Below are 26,112 nucleotides of genomic sequence, written 5' to 3'. Positions count from 1 at the left end.
CTTATGGGTGTGGAGTTTTTATGTGTGTGGGGTTCTCCCTATGGGTGTGGAGTTCTTATGTGTGTGGAGTTCTCCTCATGCGTGTGGAGTTCTTCTTATGCGTGTGGAGTTCTTCTTATGCGTGTGGAGTTCTCCTTATGCGTGTGGAGTTCTCCTTATGCGTGTGGGGTTCTCCTTATGGGTGTGGAGTTCTTATGTGTGTGGGGTTCTCCCTATGGGTGTGGAGTTCTTATGTGTGTGGAGTTCTCCTTATGCGTGTGGAATTCTCCTTATGCGTGTGGGGTTCTCCTTATTTGTGTGGAGTTCTCCCTATGGGTGTGGAGTTCTTATGCGTGTGACGTTCTCCTTATGTGTGTGAGGTGAAGCATAGTGAGGGAACTTCACAGTGTTTCTGGGCAGTGAGCTTTGACATCCTGTATGTCCATTCTGTATCAGTGAATACACTTTGCCACTGACGCTTCATTTTCTGAAGTAACTCTGCATTCATTGTGCTTCATGAAATGTGTTATTTAAGAGTTTTGTGTTTTCATACATTTGCATGCTCAATGAAATACACATTTTGTAACAGGTGAAATGCTGAAATGTTTTTGAGATGACTATAGTTGTTTCCAATTCACAAATGAAAGCAAGCTGACAGCAAGCTGGGATTGTCTTCATCAGCTCTCCATCCTGAAAAGAGCCCCTCCCCTGCACTCTATTGATTTATGGAGGGACGCAGCGGCAGGCCTATAAATACAGCGGAGCAGCACTCCACCACATCTCCAAAATTACCGCAGTCTTCCTTTCAGGACACACCGGCACACCGAGAGCACGCACACCGGGAGCTGCACAATGGATGTCATTGGGTCTTCATCGCGCAGAAGAGTGCTCGAAACACGGGGCATCCGCGCCTCCCCATCTGCCAGCCTCAGATCGCACTCCTGGTCTCAGAGAGCCCCCAGCTCCACGTCCATGTCCTACAAAAGAACCACCAACGTGCCAGCAAGCAGGGCATACACGAGCGCGTCCGCAGCAGTCTTTGCCTCGCCAGGCAGCCTAGAGCTCTCATCCGCGCTCAATGCCGACCACGCTCGCAACAACGAGAAGGAACAGCTTCAAGGGCTGAATGACCGATTCGCCAGTTATATTGATAAAGTCCGTTATCTGGAAGAGCAGAATCAACTGCTGGAGACTGAAATTCAAGAACTCCGGCAGAGAAAGTCCACGCAGTCACAATATAGTGATGCATTCGACCAAGAGCTGAGTGAACTCCGTTCCACGCTAGAGCAGCTGCACAGAGAGAAAGCTCAGATCATTGTTGATGCAAATAACATCGAAGAAGACATTCACCGTCTACAAACTCGCTATGAGGATGAAGCACGCGTTAGAGAAAAAACGGAGATTGCAATCCGGGAACTGAATAAGGAAAAAGACGACTCGGTTCTAATTCAATCGGACCTGGAGAAAAAAGTTCAATCTCTCTTGGATGAAGCAGACTTCCTGCGCAGTAACCACGAAGAGGAGGTCAACGAACTCCTTGCTCAGCTCCAGGAGGCGCAGGTGCCTGTGGATATGAGGGAGTTTAGTAAAACGGACATCACCTCCGCGCTCCGGGAAATCCGCGCGCAACTGGACGGCTTCTCCTCACAAAACCTGCATCAAGCTGAAGAAGTGTTCCAGTGCCGCTATGCCAAACTCACGGATGCGGCAGATCAGAACAAGGACGCGATCAAATCTGTTCGGGATGAGATCGCAGATTATCGCAGGCAGTTGCAGGTGAAGAATGTCGAACTGGAGGCTCTCCGTGGCACGAAGGAGTCCCTGGACAGACAGCTGAATGACATTGAAGACCGGCATAACAACGACCTAGGCAGCTACCAGGTTAGTTTCGGTGATAATTATTGTAAATTCGTCAAGGTAAATATATAATTAAGTTCCTGTTCCATGCAAGCTCCATGCAAAATGCAGAATGCATATAAGTATTAAAATGGCAAACTAACAAACATGCACGTATGTGAATCATTAGGTGCAGAAGGTGCAATTTTCCTTAATTAAAACAGCATAAACTTATTAGTAAGACGTATCTCAAGATATTTTACATTCTACTTAACAAATGGGTCTAAATGTGGTGGCAAAGTGTGTTTGTTGCAGTATTTTTGCTAAACAAGTGTGAGATTTCAGCAAATAACAAACATCCACAGAGCCTCATTGCTAGTGCCTGTACTCAGCACTTGAGATGTGTTCCTGATGAGACTCTAGCCAATGAGATGTGTTCGTGATGAGACTCTGAGCCTGTCCTGCTCTCCTCTAACTCAGCCCTTTCTTCCCTTTCCCTTCTTCCCCAGGAGATGATCCATCAGCTGGACAGCGAGCTGAAGGGAATGAAGAGGGAGATGTCTCACCACCTCAGGGAATACCAGGATCTGCTCAATGTCAAGATGGCTCTGGATGCTGAGATCGCTGCCTACAGGTGAGTCAGTCTGCAGAATAATATGATATTCCATGTAGCACGTGCTCACGTGCACACAGCCATGCTCACACTTCTTGTGTCTGTGCAGGAAACTTCTGGAGGGTGAAGAGACTCGCTTTAGTGGATTTGTTGATTCGTACCCAAGTCCCGCCTTCCCATACCGTCAGCCAATGACCTCCAGAGCAAAGAAAGAGGACAAACAGGCAGACCTGGACGAGGACCTGGCTGCCGTAGCGGAGGAGCTTCAGGCAGAGGGGGGTGAGGAAGAGGAGGGGGATGAGGAAGAGCAGGAGGCTGTGGAAGAAGAGGTGGCTGCCTCCAAGCAGCCTAAAGTGAGTGCTACACCCCCTACAGGAGAGGAAGAGGAGGGCGATGAGGAGGAGGCAGAAGGAGGAGAGGAAGAGGAGGAGGAAGAAGATGTAGAGGGGGATAAGGAGGAGGCAGAGGAGGAAGAGTCAGAGATTGAGGAAACAGAACTGAGCAGTTCCAAAGCCCATACGACTGACACTGAACAACAGGAGGGAGAGGAGAAGCAGGAAGAAGAGGGGGTAGAGGAAGAGGATGGAGATGCTGAGGAGCAGGATGATAAAGAACAAGAGTCAGAAGAAAAAGAGAAAAAGAGTGATTCAGAGGGAGAGGAGAAGAAGAGTGATGTAGAGAAAGAGGAAAGGAAGAGTGATTCAGAAGGAGAGGAGAAGAAGAGTGATGCAGAGAAAGAGGAGAAGAAGAGTGATTCAGATGGAGAGGAGAAAAAGAGTGATGTAGAGAAAGAGGACAGGAAGAGTGATTCAGAAGGAGAGGAGAAGAAGAGTGATACAGAGAAAGAGGAGAAGAAGAGTGATTCAGAAGGAGAGGAGAAGAAGGGTGATACAGAGAAAGAGGGGAAGAAAGGTGAGCCAGAGAAAGAGGCAGGGAAGGGAAAGAAGGAGTTAAAGGAGGCAGCAGATGCTGAGCAGAAACAGGAGGAGAAGGAGAAGGAGGAGGAGAAGGAGGAGGCAGCTATCACCAACGGAGAACAGAAGAGTCCCACCAAGACAGCTGGAAGCCCAAAGGAGGAGACCATCACCAAAGGAGAGAAGGTCGCCCCCAAGCCAGCCAAGAGCAAAGCATCCGTGGAGGTCAAAGAGGCAAAACCCACTCCCAAGAAAGCAGCCAAGACATCTGCCCCAGTCTCTACTGCCCCAGCCTCTAAAGAGGTGAAAGAGAAGTAATAAGTAAAACTATGAGTCAAAACTACTAAGACGAGCTACAGCAAGTGATTATAGCTGCATGAAATGCTGAAGATGGTTGAGGAGGAGAGATGTTTGGGCTTATGTCAGGGATAGGATCTAAATGAGAACAGATATGCATGAACACTGTGAGATAGAAGAGCTTTGAAAGAGAGTGAGTAGTTGGTGCTATGCTGGCATGAGAAAGGTCAGCCTTCAGAGAGGGTGAGGTGAAGATGTGTATAGAAAGAGAGAGCTAAAGATGAATCTGGAAGGCTCAAACTGACAGTCATGTCCCAAAGGTGCTATTCCATCAATTGTGTCCACGGTTGGCCACTGGTCCTTTGTGATCCATCACTGATCCTCCATCTGTGCTCTGCTGCGCTGCTAAAGCTACCTGCCTTACAGGCGCCTCGTGCTGGGCGCTCTCTCAGCCATGTAACATAACAACACAAATACTGCTGTTTACAACTCCAGAGCAATATGTCAAAACCATGCAATATGTCAAAACCATTGCCTCAATAAAAGCAATACAAACCTCCCAGTATCGGGTGAACTATCTTCTCTTCCTTTGGGTGTCCTTTCCAAAATGTCTCTCTGTTTGGGGCCTTTCCAGGCATGACATGTGTTTCCACGTTTAGATGTTATACATTTACTGGTGTATCTGTAGATGGGTAACACTGTAGTTGAAGGATTGTGTGTTGGAAATTAACGTGCAGCTGATAAATATCTGTATTAGTTTCCCAATAAGGCCTGCGGTAAGCATGATTATTCACCTGTATTCACCAAGTTCTTATTCTTATTGAATAGGTCATTTATTCCTGGCATATCCTTAATAACAACCTAGTTGGTCTCAATCTAAACTCACTGATATATAGTCACAATTAAAATAGAAAGTGTATAGCCTCTTAATAAACTTTCTGAATATATTACTTATATTGGCAAAATAGTTGAAGAATAAGAATTCGTACTTGCAAACTTCACACCATGACAACTTCATGACAATGAGCACACTTCAAAAGCAGTAATACCTCATTAATATATCATTACTGATCCAGCACGGGCTCCCTGTTCTAAAATCAAATTGAGGCTTACTTTGCTAAAAATAAGAAAGCCATCAATGGCCAACTACAATTGCAACTCATGGACAATAAAGACACATCCATCTAATAGTAAATATCCTTTTACTTATTCAAAACAGGTTTCTTGTTCTAAAGTAAAGGCTGGTAGTGTTCTAATGACAATGTAAAAAGGATAAAATCAAGTATGTATTATTATTAATCTTTATTTCAAAATACTGTTTACAAGACACTTTTTCTTTAGTACATCCAAGGTACCCTTTCACACCCATCCAAAGATATCAGTCTCTGACAGATCTATGTGTTGTGACACCACAAGGTAGTCTTGTTGGTGACATGAACAAAAGTTCAACCATTTTGAAACTTAAAACTGCATTGAAGATTCATAAGAATAAACACACACGTTCAATATCTACACAAACAAAATCAAGGTCATGTTAAGTTTAAGCAAGACAACATTATAGCAAATTGTTCAATTCTTCAAAGCAATATCAGCTGATAGTAACTAGTGTTTCTACATCATTGTGACATGGAGCTACAGTAACAGGCATATAGTACATGAACTATCAATTCATGTCTTTTCCCAAGTCTCTGGTCACCCCATCTCCTGATTGTTCTCATTGCACCCTTGCAGACGTTATGCAGATGTTACGCAGGCGTTACGTAGACATTAAGCAGACGTTACGCAGATGATGTTCAAGCTTGGCACGGAGGCGATACTCCATATTAAACGTCATTGTAGCACCCCAATTTTTTTTAAGGTGTTATTTTAAGGTAAAACTGCTATTCCTTACCCTAACCCTGAACGACAATTCCTACATAATGCCACTATAACTCCATTCTTTAAAAACCACATTAACCTTCCTGTGAAACACACTGAGAAGTTAAACTCCATGCTTTAAAAACACCTCAAGTCATTTGAAGTGAAAGAGAAAGACCTATGGCAGAGGTGGTGTAGACACACACACTCTGAAATCCACCTCTGCATTTAACCCATCCAGGGAAGTGACACACACACACACAGTGAAGTGAGGTTACACACTAACCCGGAGCAGTGAGCTGCCTTTGGCGGCGGCCGGGGAGCAGTGATCAGGGTTAGGTTCCTTGCTCAAGGGCACTTTAGCTGTGGATGTGGGCATGGGAGAGCAGTGGTCTACCACTTCCACAGGCCCACATTTTTCCTACTGGTCGGGGATTGAACCGGCCACCCTACGGTTTCCAGCCTGAAACCCTATTCAGTAGGCCACGGCTGCCCACATTTGGCTCCCCGTATAGTATATAGCAGGAGGTTCTCAGCCTTTTCTTTGCTAAAGCCCACCTATTCGTATTTGTAACAGGGTAGGGCCCAACAGACAGCCACTTACTTTAGCTAATTTATATTCCATTCTAATTAATAAGCGATTTGTTATCTGTCTCAAAAATCAACATCAGCACCTGCTACAGGTGGGAGCGTATACAATTATTACAAGAAAATGTAACTCTAGAAAATTGTATTGTGCACCAGAAAACAACATAAAACCAAACAGAACCCAAAAAAAGTTAAGTTTGAACAAGATAGGATATTATTTTCATGTCTGTTATGCATATTTATACATTTCATATTGTGTTTAAAACATCGAGTTTTAATCAGGCATTCTATTAATATTGTTCTCAACCAAAAATCAGCTTGAACTTAAAACATTTTCGCGGCCCAGCGGTTGAGAAACACCGGTAGGTCTATATAGTGTATAGCCCCCTTCAGTGAACAATGGCATGCATGATGTATAATTGGTAGGGATATAATTTTTTCTAACAGGCAATTCAAATTAACAAAATATTGCTGGGGACAATTGTGTCTTTCCCAAACGTTGGTCGTGACTAGTCCCTATGGACCATATGCAACCTACGCCCTGTTGGTTCTCAGCATTGGTAGGGACACTGCCAGCTCTATTTCTGCAAGTCATGATTCACAAAGTCTTTCTGACTCTGCCACGACCTTAGATGGCCCCAAGGTGGTGTAAAAAGCGCTTTTATATTAGTAGGTCTGCTTTCTGGTGCTGAGAATGTAAGCCTCTTCGGCCAATTAAATGACAGCATCTTGTTTCGCAGGCTCGAGGGAATTGCTCGCATTGGAAAACTTGGAAATGTATTTTTCACTCTTCTGGGCGACGGACAAAGTATTGACGAATGAGTTTGCAAAAATATTGTGCAAATTTTTTTTCTAACAGGCAATTAACATTAACAAAATATTGGTGGGGACAATTGTATCTTTCACAAAAGTTGGTCGTGACTAGTCCCTATGGACCATATGCAAACCTACGCCCATGAATATCTAGTCACTCACCTGTATATCATTTGTACATAATATATGTACCTGTATATAATAACCTGTATATAATCCAAATTATGTATGAATGTATATATAAATTACATAGTATATATATTATATACTACTAGAATTGTTTAATAATACATATATGTTCTCAACATTTTTACTCATTAGGACATGCCATGTAAGAAAGAGGATCTCTATGAGCACCAACAGTGTTTCAATATGCAATTTGCACATAAGTCTGGATGCACTTTATAGAGATAAAATAGAATAGAAAAGCCTTTATATATATCAGTTATGTAACATCATAACTGACTGTTTATGTGATTCTATTGCAATGTTTACATCATCTATCTTAGCTAGCATTGTCTTACATGGCAAAGCATTTATTATTGAGAGAATTACAGATAAGAATTAACTAGCTATTAAGCAATTCACTTCATTTAAGATAATCAAAACACAAATCCTAATGCATGTGGATCTGAAAGAGTCATTCTTGACCATTTGTTTCAGCATCTTTGAAAGAAGCGAAAGAAGCTGAAAGCCATGATGACGTGTGTGGCCGTTCATCTTCAAAAAGTTTAAGCGAGTTGACTGTCTGTCTGACTGTCTGTCTGCACATCAAAGAAGAAGACAAAACACCACTATTTATTTGAAATAGTGATGTTTAATGAGCTGCAAATAACAACAGATATTTACTGTAATGAGGGGTGAATGTGTCTTTATTGCCTATGACCTGTAGTCATAGTAGGTATTTTTATATCAGTCTTAGTACAGGGAAAGTATACCTTGACCTTAGAACAAGGAATCTATGCAAGATCAGTTGGAATACTCAAACCTTAGCCTGCCACACCCACACATACAGAGGCTGCCAATACACACACACACGCGCACACACACACACTCACACACACACACACACACACACACACACACACACACGCACACACACACACACACACACACAAACACACACACACGCACACACGCACACACGCACGCACGCACGCACGCAGGCACACACACACACAGTGGATGCCAATTTACACAAATTTGCTGTAGCGGCAATGGAGAGGTCACTCTGTTCCATTCTGACTCGCCATAAGATCACCTCGCTTTATGAAAATGTGCATCACATCTAGATGGAGGGCAAAGAGTTTAACATGACCTTAGTTAAGGTTAGGGTTAGCTTAGCTTACCTATTAATAGCTTTAAGGCAGCAAAGGGCCTTGTGTGGCCAAAATGTATTGTGTGTGTGTGTGTGGGAGTGTGTGTCTCCCTGTGGGTCTGACTCAGCGATTTGATGTCCCCTGTATTGGCTGTCTTCCTCCCCATCAAATACCTCCTGACACCACGCAACACACACACCCACACTCACAAACACATGAGTTGGCAGTTTCCATGGCGACACAGTTTAGGGTGTTTCCTCTGCAGAGAGTCATTCACCTCAGTGGAACTGTAGCAAACCCAGACCCAATCGTTAGCCTGCGCTCCGTGGTCACTGCGCTCCGTGGTCGTGGCTCAGCTGGTGCGTCTATCCCTAACCCAGACCCTTACCCTGACTCTTAACCAGACCCTAAACCTGACCCTAAACCTGACCCTAACCCTGATCCTTAGCTGACCTCCCGAGCTCATTCTCATGGCGCAGTACTGGAGTGGGTGACTCGCTCCTCTCTTGTCGTATCGCACGGGGTGCATCAGCTCCAGCCGCCACTCCTCCCTGTCACCCCTGGGATAATGCTCCCCTCCAGCCCTGCCCCGAGCCCCAGCTCATCCAGCAGATCCTCCACTGAGGCACACCAGCGCAGCGCAGCACAGAGTCAGGCTTTTCTTTTGGTGTCTTTGCCATTAATGAAACACAGGCACAAAGACACTGACACCGAATGACAAGCCAGTAGGGATTTTAAACAGATGCTGACACTGCCCTACTGCCTCTTCAATCACACCTGCTGCAAAAAGACACATTTCAACAAAATGATAACATTTACAAAACAAACAAACATAATTAATTTCAAACACATCAAATAAATATGTGTAAAATAACACCCTGCAGTAAGGTGTTACTTAAATCCACAGCCATGCTTAAACACCCTGAGAGTCACTAAGACATGAGATGTATTGCTCAGACAGTAGAACAGGTTAAATTGATTGTGTTTATATGTCATTGATGTATGTATGTCCAAATATGCTATCCAATTTGAGCCACCATTTTCCAAAGCGTGTTATATTCCTCACTTCATTAATTCACTCAGGATTCTTGATGCAACACCTCAGTTGGACTTCATGGTGTTTCTGGGCAGTGAGCTTTGTCATCCTGTAGGTCCATTCCGTATCAGTTCATTGAATCTGATACACTTTGCCACGGAGGCTTCATTTTCCAGAAGTAGCTCTGAAATAATTGTTTTTGATAAAATGTGTTATAAAATGTGTTATTCATACTTTTAAATGCTCAATTAAATACATACTTTGTAACAGCTGTAATGATGAAATATTTTGAGATGACTATAGTTGTTTCCCATTCACAAATTAACAAACAGCCATCTGGGAATGTCTTCATCAGCTCTCCATCCTGAAAAGAGCCCCTCCCCTACAATTTATTGAATTATGGAGGGACACGGCAGGACTATAAATACAGCAGAGTACCAGTCCACCACATCTTCACAATCTCCGAATTCTTCCACTTGCCCTCTGTTCAGGGTACACCGGCCCACCGAGAGCACGCACACCGGGAGCTGCACAATGGATGTCATCGGGTCTTCATCCCGCAGAAGAGCGCTCGAGACACGGGGCATCCGCGCCTCCCCATCTGCCAGCCTCAGGTCGAACTCCTGGTCTCCGAGAGCCCCCAGCTCCATGTCCATGTCCAACAAAAGAACCACCAACGTGCCAGCAAGCAGGGCATACACGAGCGCGTCCGCAGCAGTCTTTGCCTCGCCAGACAGCCTAGAGCTCTCATCCGCGCTCAAGGCCGACCACGCGCGCAACAACGAGAAGGAACAGCTTCAAGGGCTGAATGACCGATTCGCCAGTTATATCGATAAAGTCCGTTATCTAGAGGAGCAGAATAAACTGCTGGAGAATGAAATTCAAGAACTACGGCAGAGGAAGTTCACGCAGTCAAAACTTAGTGATGCATTCGACCAAGAGCTGAGCGATCTCCGTTCCACGCTAGAGCAGCAGCACAGAGAGAAAGCTCAGATGATTGTTGATTCAGATAACATCGAGGAAGACATTCACCGTCTGAAAAATCGCTATGAGGATGAAGCACGCTTTAGAGAAAAAACGGAGATTGCAATCCGGGAACTGAAGAAGGAAAAAGACGACTCGGTTCAGATTAAATCGGACCTGGAGAAAAAAGTTCAATCTCTCTTGGATGAAGCAGACTTCCTGCGCAGTTACCACGAAGAGGAGGTCAACGAACTCCTTGCTCAGCTCCAGGAGACGCAGGTGCCTGTGGATATGAGGGAGTTCAGTAAAACGGACATCACCTCTGCGCTCCGGGAAATCCGCGCGCAACTGGACGGCCTCTCCTCACAGAACCTGCATCAAGCTGAAGAAGTGTTCCAGTGCCGCTATGCTAAACTTTCGGATGCGGCAGATCAGAACAAGGACGCGGTCAAATCTGTTCGGGATGAGATCGCAGATTATCGCCGGCAGCTGCAGGTGAAGAATGTCGAACTGGAGGCTCTCCGTGGCACAAAGGAGTCCCTGGACAGACAGCTGAATGACACTGATGACCAGCATAGCAACGACCTCGGCAGCTACCAGGTTAGTTTCGTTGAGTGATAATTATTGTAAATTCGTCATGGTAAATACCTACATAAATACGGTCTTGTTGCATGCAAACTCGATGCAAACATGCATGTTTGTTAATTTGTCCATTTGAATTCTTATATGCAATAAGAATTAAAATGGACAAATTAAAAAAAACATGCATGTATGTGAATCATTAGAAGATCACAACTTTTTTTCAGTTGTTGTCCTAGAAAATTAAAACAGCATAAACTTCATTAGTACCTCTATATCTTTCACAGTCATTATAACAAATGGGTCTGAATATGGTGGCTAAATGTGAGATTTCAGCAAATAACAAACAAAGAGGCTCCAAATCCAAAGAGGCTCATTGCTAGTGCCTGTACTCAGGTCTTAGCCAATGAGATGTGTTCGTGACGAGACTAGCCAATGAGATGTGTTCTGTCCAGCTCTCCTCTAACTCAGCCCTTTCTTCCCTCTCCCTTCTTCCCCAGGAGATGATCCATCAGCTGGACAGCGAGCTGAAGGGAATGAAGAGGGAGATGTCTCACCACCTCAGGGAATACCAGGATCTGCTCAATGTCAAGATGGCTCTGGATGCTGAGATCGCTGCCTACAGGTGAGTCAGTCTGCAGAATAATATGATATTCCATGTAGCACGTGCTCACGTGCACACAGCAATGCTCCCACTTCTTGTGTCTCTGCAGGAATCTTCTGGAGGGTGAAGAGACTCGCTTTAGGGGATTTGTTGATTCCTACCCAATTCCCGCCTTCCAATACCGTCAGCCAATGACCTCCAAAGGAAAGAAAGAGGACAAACAGGCAGACCTGAACGAGGACCTGGCTGCCGTAGCGGAGGAGCTTCAGGCAGAGGGGGGTGAGAAAGAGAAAGGGGATGAGGAGGCAGAAGGAGGAGAGGAAAAGGAGGAGGAAGAAGTAGAGGGGGATACGGAGGATGGAGAAGAAGAGTCAGAGATTGAGGAAACAGAACTGAGCAGTTCCAAAGCCCATAAGACTGACACTGAACAGCAGGAGGGAGAGGAGAAGCAGGAAGAAGAGGGGGTAGAGGAAGAGGATGGAGATGCTGAGGAAGAGGAAGAAACCAGCAAAGGATCTAAAGATGAGGAGCAGGATGATAAAGAAGAGTCAGGAGAGAAGGAGAAAAAGAGTGATTCAGAGGGAGAGGAGAAGAAGAGTGATATAGAGAAAGAGGAGAAGAAGAGTGATTCAGAGGGAGAGGAGAAGAAGAGTGATATAGAGAAAGAGAAGAAGAGTGATTCAAAGGGTGAGGAGAAGAAGATTGATTCAGAGAAGGAGGAGCAGAAGAGTGATATAGAGAAAGATGAGAAGAAGAGTGATACAGAGAAAGAGGAGAAGAAGAGTGATAAAGAAAAAGATGAGAGGAAGAGTGATTCAAAGGGAGAGGAGAAAAAGAGTGATATAGAGAAAGAGGAGAAGAAGAGTGATTCAGAAGGAGAGGAGAAGAAGAGTGATACAGAGAAGGAGGAGCAGAAGAGTGATATAGAGAAAGATAAGAAGAAGAGTGATACAGAGAAAGAGGAGAAGAAGAGTGATTCAGAAGGAGAGGAGAAGAAGAGAGATACAGAGAAACTGGAGAAAAAGAGTGATTCAAAGGAAGTGGAGAAGAAGAGTGTTACAGAGAAAGAGGAGAAGAAGAGTGATTCAAAAGGAGAGGAGAAAAAGAGTGATTCAATTGGAGAGGAAAAGAAGAGTGATACAGAGAAAGAGGAGAAGAAGATTGATATAGAGAAAGAGGAGAAGAAGAGTGATGTAGAAAAAGAGGAGAAAAAGAGTGATGTAGAGAAAGAGGATAAGAAGAGTGATTTAGAAGGAGAGGAGAAGAAGAGTGATTCAGAAGGAGAGGAGAAGAAGAGTGATTCAGAAGGAGAGGAGAAGAAGAGTGATTCAGAAGGAGAGGAGAAGAAGAGTGATACAGAGAAAGAGGAGAAGAAGAGTGATATAGAGAAAGAGGAGAAGAAGAGTGATACACAGAAAAAGGAGAAGAAGAGTGATTCAGAAGGAGAGGAGAAGAAGAGTGATACAGAGAAAGAGGAGAAGAAGAGTGATATAGAGAAAGAGGAGAAGAAGAGTGATACACAGAAAAAGGAGAAGAAGAGTGATTCAGAGAAAGAGGAGAAGAAGAGTGAGTCAAAGGGAGAGGAGAAGAAGAGTGATTCAGAAGTAGAAGAGAAGAAGGGTGATGCAGAGAAAGAGGAGAAGAATGGTGAGCCAGAGAAAGAGGAGAAGAAAGGTGAGCCAGAGAAAGAGGCGGAAAAGGGAAAGAAGGAGATAAAGGAGGCAGCAGATGCTGAGCAGAAGCAGGAGGAGAAGGAGAAGGAGGAGGAAAAGGAGGAGGCAGCTATCACCAACGGAGAACAGAAGAGTCCCACCCAGACAGCTGGAAGCCCAAAGGAGGAGGTGGTTCTGACCCAAACCGTAGAAACAATCACCAACGGAGAGAAGGTCGCCCCCAAGCCTGCCAAGAGCAAGGCAGCTGTGGAGGTCAAAGAGGCAAAACCTACCCCCAAGAAAGCAGTCAAGACACCTGCCACAGTCTCTACTGCCCCAGCCTCTAAAGAGGTAAAAGCGAAGTAATAAGTAACACTACGAGTCAAAACTAGTAAGACAAGCTACAGCAAGTGATTACAGCTGCCTATAATGCTGAGGATGGTTAAGGAGGAGAGATGTTTGGGCATATGTCAGGGATAGGATCTACATGAGAACAGATATGCATGAACACTATGAGACAGAAGAGCTTCAGATGAGAGTGAGTACTGAGCTGGTGCTATGCTGGCATGAGAAAGGTCAGTCTTTAAAGAGGGTGAGGTGAAGATGTTTATAGAAAGAGTTCGAGCTAAAGATGAATCTGGAAGGCTCCAGAAGAAATGTGTCCAGGGTTGGTCACTGGTCCATTGTGATCCAGCACTGATCCTCCAGCTGTGCTCTGCTGCGCTGCTAAAGCTACCTGCCTTACAGGCGCCTCGTGCTGGGCGCTCTCTCAGCCATGTAACATAACAACACAAATACTTCTGTTTACAACTCCAGAGCAATATGTCAAAACCATTGCCTCAATAAAAGCAATACAAACCTCCATGCATATCGTGTGAGCTCTCTTCTCTTCCTTTGGGTGTGGACTCTAGGGTTAAAGATCTATAGATGTGCAACACTGTATTTGAAGGATGGTGTGTTAGCAATTAACGTGCAGCTCATATATAACTGTATCAGCGCCCAATAAGGCTTGTGGTAAGCATGATTAATCACCTGTATTCACCAAGTTCTTATTCTTATTGAATAGGTATATCCTTAATAACAACCTAGTTGGTCTGATCTAAACTCACTGATACATATAGCAACAATCAAAATAGAAAGTGTATAGCATATTTATATACCGTCTGAATATGTTACTTATAGTGGCAAAACAGTTGTAGAATAACAGTATTCCTACTTGCAAACTTCACACCATTACAACTTGATGACAATGAGCACACTTGAAAAGCAGTAAAACCTCAATAATAGACACATTCATCCTTAATAAACAGTAAATATCCTTGTATTCATTAAAAACTAGTTTTTTTGTTCTAAAGTAAAGGCTGATAGTGTTCCAATAACAATGTAGAAAAGATAAAATCAAGTATGCATGATTATGAAATCTTTATTTCAAAATACTGTACATCCAAATTACCCTTCCACACCCATCCAAAGAGACAGTCTTTAAGAGCCTTAAGCCTTTATCAGTCTCTGACAGATCTCTGTGTCTGTGTCTCCATTCTTTAAAAAAAAAAACACATGACATTAACCTTCCTGTGAAACACACAGAGACAATTTACCCCATTCTATAAAAAACACATGACATTAACCTCAAGTCATTTGGCTTCCTGTATAGTATATAGTACTATAGTTAAGCAATATAGTACGAGTTGGAGTGAGGTAGGTAAGGGATAATCCCACGTGTGTTGTTGCCTACGCCACTCGGCCTCCGGCCTCGGTGGCTACGGCCGAACACCACCCGTGGGATTATCCCTTACCTACCCCACTCCAACTCGTACGAGTGCTATATTGCTTTTATAAAACAATTCTACCGTCAACAAATTAACATTTCAACACGAAGTTATTGCTTAAAAATGGTTTATTTCGCCATTGTTTCTCCGCAACAAAAAATTGTTCCATTGTCAACGTCTTGGTTTTAAGAACTTTGAATTAACGGTTATCATCAACGAGGTATAGAATATTTCATCGCGGAGTGATTTATTATTAGCTGTGAAAAGTCCCAGTTGGTATGTTGACGGATAATCCAACTCATGGAACGTCTCTCGTCCAATCAGAAACAGCTTAATAACGCGATAGAACCCAATTGTTTTATAATATACAGTAAAATATACTGTATTGCCCCCTTCAGTCAAGTGACCAATGCAATGCATGATGTATAAAAGTCTCTTCAGTCTGGAACAACCATATCAAGTCACTCACCTGTATATCATTTGTACAAAATATATGTACCTGTACAGTATATAATAACCTGTTCATACTTTGTATGCGAATAAAATGACAATAAAGGCTTTTTCATTCTATTCTATTTCTATAAAGTGCATCCAGACATAGAATGTCCTAATGAGTAAAACAATTGAGAAACCTGTAACTATGTATGAATGTATGTGTAAATGACATAGTATATATGTATATCAGTTATGTTATATCATAACTGACTGATTAGGTCAGTCTATTGCAATGTAAACATTATCTATCTTAGCTAGCATTGTCTTACATGGCAAAGCATTTATTAATGAGAGAATTACAGATAACAATTAATTAGCTATTAAGCAATTCACTTAATTCACTTTATCAAAATACAAATCCTAATGCATGTGGATCTGAAATTCTTCTGATCTGAGTCATTCTTGATCGTTTGTTTCAACATCTTTGAATAAAACGAAAGAAGCTGAAGGCCATGATGACCTGGGTGGTCGTTCATCTTCAACAAGTTTAGGCGAGTTGACTGTCTGTCTGACTGTCTGTCTGCACATCAAAGAAGAAGACAAAAAAAAAATTGTTTAAAATAGTGATGTTTAATGAGCTGCAAATAAATAGAGATATTTACAGTTATGAAGAGTGAATGTGTCTTTATTGCCTATGACCTGTAGTGATAGTGGGTATTTTTACATCAGTCTTAGTACAGGGAAAGTAAAACTTGAACTTAAAACAGAAAACCTATGCTGGATCAGTAATTACACAATGTAGGTGCTACTATTTGAAGTGTACTCATTATTTTCAAGCAAGTTTTCACTTTAGAACCAGGGGCCTGTCTACCAGCTGTAAAGCTGTATGCCAGTAACACTTTAGAACCAGGGGCCCTATCTCCCAGTTGTAAAGCTGTATGCCAGTAACACTTTAGAACCAGGGGCCCTATCTCCCAGTTGTAAAGCTGTATGCCAGTAACACTTTAGAACCAGGGGCCCTATCTCCCAGCTGTAAAGCTGTATGCCAGTAACACTTTAGAACCAGGGGCCCTATCTCCCAGCTGTAAAGCTGTATGCCAGTAACACTTTAGAACCAGGGGCCCTATCTCCCAGCTGTAAAGCTGTATGCCAGTAACACTTTAGAACCAGGGACACATCTCCCAGTCAAGAGCTGTATGCCAGTTAAACTTGTCGCTTGTCCTTACCTGCTTCACGTTAATCAACACCGGGAAAATGCCAACGCAAGCAGTGCTCTCAAAATCCAAAACCGTCACCACTGAAGCAGAGGTGAACGATAAATTCAAAGCTTCCGGGTCGGAAATGAGAATTCTTACCCAGTTCCCCAGGTCCCAGGATAAAGACTCTCTCAATGAGATCCAACACTGCAACACCGTCAAGTGCGCCTGTTGAAAGGCTTTTCAGCCTGGCCAATCTTGCACAACACCCCAAGGAGGAACAGGCTGTCTTCTAAATTATTTGAGAAACTTAAAAAAAAAAATGTACACTGATGACATACAATCTTTATTATCTTGCTGCTTAACCCTTCCTTTTTGTCAGCATAGTTATCAGTAAAGTTATCTGATTACAATTTAGAGAACGTAATCAGTAACTATACCTGATTACTTTTATTAAGTAACTTGCCCAACAATGTTGCCCACACACAGAAATGTGCTTAAAATAAATGCCTACTATCTTAGAATTTCAATCGTATAAGTGTTTGAGAAAATGTTTAGGCTATGTTGAGAGTGGCAGAGATGGGGGTGCAAACCACCTTATTGTTTTGTGATAATTTGAAGTACTCCTCAAGCCTTAGGTCTTTGGAAATGTTTCCACTGAACCTCTTTCACAACCAAGTTTTGCAGCTGCCATGATTGTTTTTAAACTGGAGACATCATGCAGCAATTATCTAGTGTTATAACACGGGTAGATGGAATTATAACACGGGTAGATGGAATCCACCATTCTGAGAGTTGGTTCCGGGGTGTGCTATATTCTACGGTATAGTAACTGTACGACCTGTTTTCATCTACCTGAGCGTTCCATATCAGTACGCAGACTACGCACTCAAAAGGAAATATCTATCCAAGATGGCGGCGTGTTGTGGCTAAAGTAGTGGGGAATGTTTCATGTGAATTAAGCTATCTACACGACTTTTTATATGTCTAAATTGACTCGGTTAGTTGTTTCTGTGCTACGCGAATGTTGCAGAGTATTGAAAGTCTTTACTGAAAGTCACGAATATTATTTGTAGTTGACTTTTAGCGCTTAGACCAAAAACCTATTTGAAACACACGTAGCTTTTGTGCTAGGTCTAACAGACGTTAAATTCCCAATGCTATTTGTCTGTTGCATAGCAACAGCCACACAAAGGGGGACTATTTTCTCTTGGCTACTGAAATGCGATACACAACGTTTGGTGTCTACACATTTTTTTCTCCTGAAAGGCAGCTTACTGTTTACTTTAATTGTACTTAATATTTTGGAGTCGCTGGCAACCGTGTTATAAAAGCAATAAGGTACTCGAGTCAGTACGGTATCGTCAATAATGTACTTGTTCGAGGGTTTGCCGGCCCTCCGCTGCGCGTCGGGCCTAACAACTCCCTCGAACAAGTACATTATTGACGATACCGTACTGCCTCTCGAACCTTATTGCTTAAATATGGAAGAAGAACATTTGTTATAATGAATTGAAGCATTTTAGAAATCAAAAAGGTAAATTCATAAAATAAAATAAAAGATGAATCAGTTTAAAATATTGATGTCGACGTCATCAACATTCATCGTAATTGAAATTTCCCAGCATGACCTCTCTCTCGGTTATTATTGAGGTATAACTGCTTTTGAAGTGTGCACATTGTCATTAAGTCATGCTGTAAAGTTTGCCAGTACTTATTCTACAACAGTTTTTCCACTATAAGTAACATACTGAGACAGTTTATTCAGATGCTACACACTTTGTATTTTAGTTTGTTATTATAAATCAGTGACTTTAGATTGAGACCAACTAGGTGGTTATTAAGGATATGCCGAGATAATACGAGCTTACTGCAGGCCTTATTGGGCACTGATAGAGACAAATATCAGCTGCACGTTAATTGCTAACACACCATCATTCAACTACAGTGTTACCCATCTACAGATACACCAGTAAATGTATAACATCTAAACGTGGATACACATGTCATGCCTGGAAAGGCCCCAAACAGAGAGACATTTTGGAAAGGACACCCAAAGGAAGAGAAGATAGTTCACCCGATACTGGGAGGTTTGTATTGCTTTTATTGAGGCAATGGTTTTGACATATTGCATGGTTTTGACATATTGCTCTGGAGTTGTAAACAGCAGTATTTGTGTTGTTATGTTACATGGCTGAGAGAGCGCCCAGCACGAGGCGCCTGTAAGGCAGGAAGCTTAAGCAGCGCAGCACAGCACAGCCGGAGGATCAGTGCAGGATCACAATGGACCAGTGGCCAACCGTGGACACAATTGATGGAATAGCACCTTTGGGACATGACTGTCTGTTTGAGCCTTCCAGATTCATCTTTAGCTCTCACTCTTTCTATAAACATCTTCACCTAACCCTCTCTGAAGGCTGACCTTTCTCATGCCAGCATAGCACCAACTCAGTACTCACTCTCTTTCGAAACTCTTCTGTCTCACAGTGTTCATGCATATCTGTTCTCATGTAGATCCTATCCCTGACATATGCCCAAACATCTCTCCTCCTCAACCCTTCAGCATTTCAAGCAGCTACAGTACAATCACTTCCTGTATATTGTCTTAGTAGTTTTGACTCGTAGTGTATTATTTCGCTTCCATCTCTTTTGAGGCTTGGCCAGTGGAGGCTGGGATGGATGTCTTTGCCATTTCCTTGGGGGTGGGTTTTGCCTCTTTGACCTCCACGGATGCCTTGCTCTTGGCAGGCTTAGGGGCGACCTTCTCTCCGTTGGTGATCGTCTCAACATTTCGGGTCAGAATAACCCTGGGCCACCCTGGGCTTCCAGGTATTTGGGCGGGACTCTTCTGGTCTCCGTTGGTGGTAGCTGCCTCCTCCTTCTCCTCCTTCTTCTCCTTCTCCTCCTGCTTCTGCTCAGCGTCTGCTGCCTTCTCTATCCCCTTCTTTCCCTTCCCTGCCTCTTTCTCTGTCTCACCTTTCTTCTCCTCTTCTTCTGAATCACTCTTCTTCTCTCCATTGGAATCACTCTTCTTCTCCTCTTTCTCTATATCACTCTTTTTCTCCTCTCCCTTTGAATCACTCTTTTTCTCCTCTTTCTCTGAATCCCTCTTCTTCTTCTCTACTTCTGAATCACTCTTCTTCTCCTCTCCTTCTGAATCACTCTTCTTCTCCTCTCCCTTTGAATCACTCTTCTTCTCCTCTTTCTCTATATCACTCTTTTTCTTCTCTCCCTTTGAATCACTCTTCTTCTCCTCTTTCCCTGAATCACTCTTTTTCTTCTCTCCCTTTGAATCACTCTTCTTCTCCTCTCCTTCTGAATCACTCTTCTTCTCCTCTCCCTTTGAATCACTCTTCTTCTCCTCTCCTTCTGAATCACTCTTCTTCTCCTCTCCCTTTGAATCACTCTTCTTCTCCTCTTTCTCTATATCACTCTTTTTCTTCTCTCCCTTTGAATCACTCTTCCTCTCTTCTTTCTCTGAATCACTCTTCTTCTCCTCTCCTTCTGAATCACTCTTCTTCTCCTTCTCTCCTGACTCTTCTTTATCATCCTGCTCCTCATCTTTAGATCCTTTGCTGGTTTCTTCCTCTTCCTCAGCATCTCCATCCTCTTCCTTTACCCCCTCTTCTTCCTGCTTCTCCTCTCCCTCCTGCTGTTCAGTGTTAGTCTTTTGGGCTTTGGAACTGCTCAGTTCTGTTTCCTCAATCTTTGACTCTTCCTCCTCTGCCTCCACCTTATCCCCCTCTACTTCCTCTTCCTCCTCCTCTTCCTCTCCTCCTTCTGCCTCTTCCTCATCACCCTCCTCTTCCTCTCCTGTAGGGGGTGTAGCACTCACTTTAGGCTGCTTGGAGGCAGCCACCTCTTCTTCCCCAGCCTCTTCCTCATCCCCCTCCTCTTCCTCACCCCCCTCTGCCTGAAGCTCCTCCGCTACGGCAGCCAGGTCCTCGTTCAGGTCTGCCTGTTTGTCCTGTTTCTTTGCTTTGGAGGTCATTGGCTGACGGTATGGGAAGGCGGGACTTTGGTATGAATCAGCAAATCCCCTAAAGAAAGTCTCTTCACCCTCCAGAAGATTCCTACACAGACACAAGAAGTGTGAGCATGGCTGTGTGCACGTGTTGCACTCACTACATGGAATATCACATTATTCTGCAGACTGACTCACCTGTAGGCAGCGATCTCAGCATCCAGAGCCATCTTGACATTGAGCAGATCCTGGTATTCCCTGAGGTGGTGAGACATCTCCCTCTTCATTCCCTTCAGCTCGCTGTCCAGCTGATGGATCATCTCCTGGGGAAGAAGGGAGAGGGAAGAAGGGGCTGCGTTAGAGGAGAGCAGGACAAGGTCAGAGTCTCATCACAAACACATCTCATTGGCTAGAGGCTCAGCACAAACACATCTCATTGGCACAGGCACTAGCAATGAGGCTGATGTTTGTTATATGCTGAAATCTCACACTTTGACACCAAATTCAGACTCATCAGTTATAAAGACTGTAAAAGATATTGAGATACTTCTTACTTATTACGTTTATGCTTTTTTAATTTAACGTACTGTGTGTGAATGTTTGTTAATTTGCCAATTTTATACCTATATGCAGTCTGTATTTTGCATGGAGCTTGCATGGAACAGGATCATATGTACAGTATATATTTACCATGACGAATTTACAATGATTATCACTCAATCGAAACTAACCTGGTAGCTGCCGAGGTCGTTGTTATGCCGGTCTTCAATATCATTCAGCTGTCTGTCAAGGGAGTCCTTCGTGCCATGGAGAGCCTCCAGTTCGAAATTCTTCGCCTGGAGCTGCCTGCGATAATCTGTGATTTCATCCCGAACAGATTTGATCGCGTCCTTGTTCTGATCTGCCGCATCCGAAAGCTTGGCATAGCGGCACTGGAACACTTCTTCAGCTTGATGCAGGTTTTGTGAGGAGAAGCCGTCCAGTTGCGCGCGGATCTCCCGGAGCGCGGAGGTGATGTCCGTTTTACTGAACTCCCTCGTATCCACAGGCACCTGCGCCTCCTGGAGCTGAGCAAGGAGTTCGCCGACCTCCTGTTCGTGGTAACTGCGCAGGAAGTCTGCTTCATCCAAGAGAGACTGAACTTTTTTCTCCAGTTCCGATTTAATCAAAACCGAGCCGTCTTTTTCCTTCTTCAGTTCCCGGATTGCGATCTCCGTTTTTTCTCTAAAGCGTGCTTCATCCTCATAGCGATTTTTCAGACGGTGAATGTCTTCCTCGATGTTATCTGCATCAACAATGATCTGAGCTTTCTCTCTGTGCAGCTGCTCTAGCGTGGAACGGAGTTCGCTCAGCTCTTGGTCGAATGCATCACTACATTGTGACTGCGTGGACTTTCTCTGCCGGAGTTCTTGAATTTCATTCTCCAGCAGTTGATTCTGCTCTTCCAGATAACGGACTTTATCGATATAACTGGCGAATCGGTCATTTAGCCCTTGAAGCTGTTCCTTCTCGTTGTTGCGAGCGTGGTCGGCATTGAGCGTGGATGAGTGCTCTAGGCTGCCTGGCGAGGCAAAGACTGCTGCGGACGCGCTCGTGTATGCCCTGCTTGCTGGCACGTTGGTGGTTCTTTTGTAGGACATGGACGTGGAGCTGGGGGCTCTCTGAGACCAGGAGTTCGACCTGAGGCTGGCAGATGGGGAGGCGAGGATGCCCCGTGTCTCGAGCACTCTTCTCCGCGATGAAGCCCCTATGACATCCATTGTGCAGCTCCCGGTGTGCCGGTGTGTCCTGAACTGATGGCAAGTTGAATACTGCGGTAAGATTGTGGAGATGTGGTGGAGTGCTGCTCCGCTGTATTTATAGGCCTGCCGCTGCGTCCCTCCATAAATCAATAGAGTGCAGGGGAGGGGCTCTTTTCAGGATGGAGAGCTGACGAAGACAATCCCAGCTGGCTGACTGTTGGTGGCATGACAACACACTTTTTTGTACTATATTTTCCACAGAAAATGTAGCATGGAGCTGTCCTGAGGCATATAGCTGAATTTCATATTTACTGTATTTCATTTCATATTACATATTTTATGTGTTTTTAAGTGTATTGTACATTGAGTTATAAAGTAGTTTACTGGAAGAGAGCATATGCTAAAGTTATGGCAGCATGAGTCCCTTTTGGGTGAAGTATGAAGTGTTTTGGTGATTGTAGTGCAGTTTTGCACCAAAGGTAAACTGATTTGCTGAGATGTTTGTCTTTAAAGCCCACTGTGTGTAGAGTTAAAAAAAAAAAAAAAAAAAGCCCGACAGGCCATGAATCATGGTTTCTTCCATCTTCAAATACTCCTTCGCTGGACTCAATGACCTCCTGCAGTTTCTGCTTCTTCCTCTTTATTGCCTCTCTCCTATCCTTCATTTCTCTTTTTCCTCCCTCTCTCTCTTTCGTCTTCTCTGTTTCCCTATCTCTCCTCCCTCTCTCTCTCTCTCTAGTCTTTTTGTTTCCCTCTCTCTCTCTCTCTCTCTCTGTCTCTCTCTCCTCCCTCTCTCTCTCTCTCTCTCTCTCTCTCTCTCTCTCTCTCTCTCTCTCTCCTCCCTCCCTGCCTGTAAATTGTGGGCGTAAACACCCCAGTGGATTGGATGCTGCTGACAGTCATAGTGGGTGAAAAGAAAACACCCTGCCCTGCATCACGGTCACGTCACGTCCCAGTCACGTCCTGACTGCAGCTATAAAAGCCCCGATGCTGCAGCTCCAGAGCCACAGACGCTCTCAGCAGCCGTCTGAGTTCATCTCTCCCTGCTCTCCTCTCAGTCTCACTGTCCTGTTCTCCTGTTCTCTCTCTCTCTCTCTCTCTCTCTCTCTTGTGTCTCACTCGTCTGATCTCTTGATTCTGCGATGGCTTCTCTCGGCTACGATCCCTTCTTCCCCGCCAGCCACCGTCGGAGAGTGGTGGCGCGCAGTGGTGGGGGGGCTGGAGGCTACGGGGGCTCGTCTCGCTCCCGCTCCGTCTTCACCTCCTACTCCTCTCCCATGTCCCGCGCCGCTCCGCACTACTCCCTGGCTGTGTCTCCCATGGCGACCGACTTGGAGATGAGCAAGGTGGCGCAGGTGAGCTCCGAGATGATGGCGGTGCGCACGGCGGAGAAGGCGCAGCTGCAGGACCTGAACGACCGCTTCGCTGGCTTCATCGAGCGTGTGCACCATCTAGAGCAGCAGAACCGCGCGCTGGAGTCCGAGCTGCAGGTTCTACGTCAGTGCCACGGGGAACCATCCGGCCTGCGCTCCATCTACGAGCAGGAGGTGCGGCAGCTGCGCGCAGCAGTGGAGGAGGCGTGCGGGGAACGGCAGGCCGCGCAGGAGCGCAGGCATCAGCTGGGAGAGGCGCTGCGTGCACTGCAGGGCCGCTACGAAGAGGAGGTGCTGGCACGCGAGGACTCGGATGGCCGGCTGGCGGAGGCGCGTAAGGGGGCGGACGAGACAGCCCTGGGCCGGGCCGAGGAGGAGAAGCGTCTGGACACGCTGCTGGACGAGCTGGCCTTCCTCAAGCGGCTCCATGAGGGGGAGATCACTGAGCTGCAGGCCCAGCTGCACTACAGCGCGCAGGTCTCCGTGGAGATGAATGTGGTGAAACCGGACCTGTCGGCAGCACTGCGGGACATCCGAGCCCAGTACGAGCGCCTGACTAAGCAGAACATCCAGTCTGCCGAAGAGTGGTACCGCACCAAGGTCGGCACCATGGCCGACACCACGGCTCGGCACTCGGACGACATCCGCCTGGCCCGAGACGAGGCGGGCGAGTTCAGGCGCCTGCTGAAAGCCCGAGACCTGGAGATCCAGGCCTGCCAGAGCCTCAACCAGGCGCTGGAGAGACAGCTGCAGGAGGTGGAGGACAAGCAGAGCGACGAGATCGCCAGCATGCAGGTAGGAACCGCTACACACACATGCATAATAACCTCAGCAGACATGTAAACATGCAGGTAGGAACCACTACACACACATGCATAATAACCTCAGCAGACATGTAAACATGGAGGTTGGAACAATTACAGACTGACAGTGTTGAGACCACTGCAGACAGCCAGTGACTCACATGTAATCATCAATATGCAGCCAGTACAGTTGTGTTTGTGTATGTTTGTGTGTGTATATGAGTGTGTATGTCTGTGTATGTGTGTGAGTGTTTGTATAAGTTTGTATGTGTGTGTGTGTGTGTGTGTGTGTGTGTGTGTGTTTGTGTGTGTGTGTGTGTATGTATATGCGTGTGTGTGTGTGTAGTATGTGATATGAGGGGTAACAGCTGGTCCTGAAAGAGAGCAACTAGATTTGTGTGTGAAGCTTACTGCTCTTAATCTCTCCTTTCTCCTTTCTCATTACTGCCATGTCTCCTTCTCCTTCACCTCTGTTCATCCTCCTCTCCTCTGTCTCTCCACCAGGACTTGATTGGCCAACTTGAGGACGAGCTGAGGACCATAAAGAACGAGATGGCGCGCTACCTGAAAGAATACCAGGACCTCCTGAATGTCAAGATGGCTCTGGAAATTGAGATTGCCGCGTACAGGTCAGTGGTCTCCAACCAACAAAGTCAGTCAGGGCCCAGGGCCTCTGATAGGGAGATAGATACTCTTACAGTGCAGGACAAATGCAAGGTCCCTCATGAGTCTTTTAAAGTGAAACCAGTGAAGAGTGTTCTCTGTGTGGCCTACAGGAAGCTGCTGGAGGGGGAAGAGACGCGTTTCAACGTGGGCGGAATCGGGGGCATGTCCAGCGTCTTCTCACACACCATCTCCTCCACCCCGTCCTTTGGGCGCCCCGTATTCTCTGTGCAGTCCAGCCTGACCTCTGGCGCCCCCTATCTGCTGGGAACGCGCCTCCTCAGCTCCTCCTCCTTTAGCGATGACATGTTGACCTCCTGCACGGCCCAAAGGGCAAGGGCCAGCCCTGCAAAGAAGGAAGAGGAAGAGGAGGAGAAGGGAGAGGAGGAAGAGGAGGAGAAGGGAGAGGAGGAAGAGGAGGGAGGAGAGAAGGAAGGAGAGGAGGAGGGAGAGGAGGAGGGAGAGAAGGAAGGAGAAGAAGGAGAAGGTGATGAAGAAGAGAAGGAGGAAGGAGAGAGTGAGTGAAAAAAATACACACCATACACACCACACACACTATACACACACCACACACACCATACGCACACCACACACACTATTCACACCACACACACCATACACAGATCTGTGAGCAGGATGCTGACACATCAGACTCCATCACTGCCACACAGGTGACCTCATGCTGTGTTCCCATAATATTTATTTCATTGCTATAGTGTGAACTAACAAACACCATCATGTTGAGTCTGATAGTCACAAGTAATGAGGTAAAACTAATTTGTGTGTCTTGTCCCAGCAGAGGAAGCGGAAGCAGGTGAAGAGGAAGAGGATGTAGAGGGAGAAGAGGAGGAACGTGAAGAGGAGGGAGGAGAGGAGAAAGGTGAAGAGGAGGGAGAAGAGGAGGAAGGTGAAGAGGAGAAAGGAGGGGACGGAGAGAGCAAAGAGGAGGAGAAGAAGACTGACTCCAAACCAAAGGAAAAGTAGAAAGAATGTATCCAGACCCCTGGTGCTAAGTGACACACACACAGATCAATCCGTGTGTTTGTGTGACATGTAGACACACACACACAGCATACACACACAACAAACACACCAAATACACACACACCACAGACAC

At 45.2% G+C, this 26,112-nt stretch overlaps 2 protein-coding genes across 2 annotated transcripts; both read left to right on the top strand.

Moving 5' to 3' along the window:
* Window positions 1-831: 831 nt before the first annotated feature.
* LOC308376252 (neurofilament medium polypeptide-like) lies at window positions 832-3,660 on the top strand (the record flags this gene model as incomplete). Its single annotated transcript, XM_080852547.1, has 4 exons — window positions 832-1,860; window positions 2,325-2,449; window positions 2,538-2,932; window positions 3,350-3,660. 4 exons carry the CDS (start codon window positions 832-834, stop codon window positions 3,658-3,660), a joined length of 1,860 nt encoding a protein of 619 aa, XP_080708673.1.
* A 6,126-nt stretch (window positions 3,661-9,786) lies between these two features.
* LOC308376251 (uncharacterized protein) lies at window positions 9,787-25,979 on the top strand (the record flags this gene model as incomplete). The annotated part of the gene is made up of 13 exons (XM_080852546.1): window positions 9,787-10,815; window positions 11,295-11,419; window positions 11,508-11,677; window positions 13,088-13,412; window positions 20,270-20,402; window positions 20,603-20,680; window positions 21,194-21,378; window positions 21,463-21,514; window positions 22,086-22,187; window positions 23,287-24,324; window positions 24,837-24,961; window positions 25,109-25,512; window positions 25,801-25,979. 13 exons carry the CDS (start codon window positions 9,787-9,789, stop codon window positions 25,977-25,979), a joined length of 3,945 nt encoding a protein of 1,314 aa, XP_080708672.1.
* Between the last annotated feature and the right edge of the window lie 133 nt (window positions 25,980-26,112).

This window comes from Sprattus sprattus (assembly GCF_963457725.1).
Source record: "Sprattus sprattus genome assembly, chromosome: 15".
In the NCBI taxonomy this organism is placed as follows: Eukaryota; Metazoa; Chordata; class Actinopteri; order Clupeiformes; family Clupeidae; genus Sprattus; species Sprattus sprattus.
This window is presented reverse-complemented; position numbering and strand designations above follow the sequence as displayed.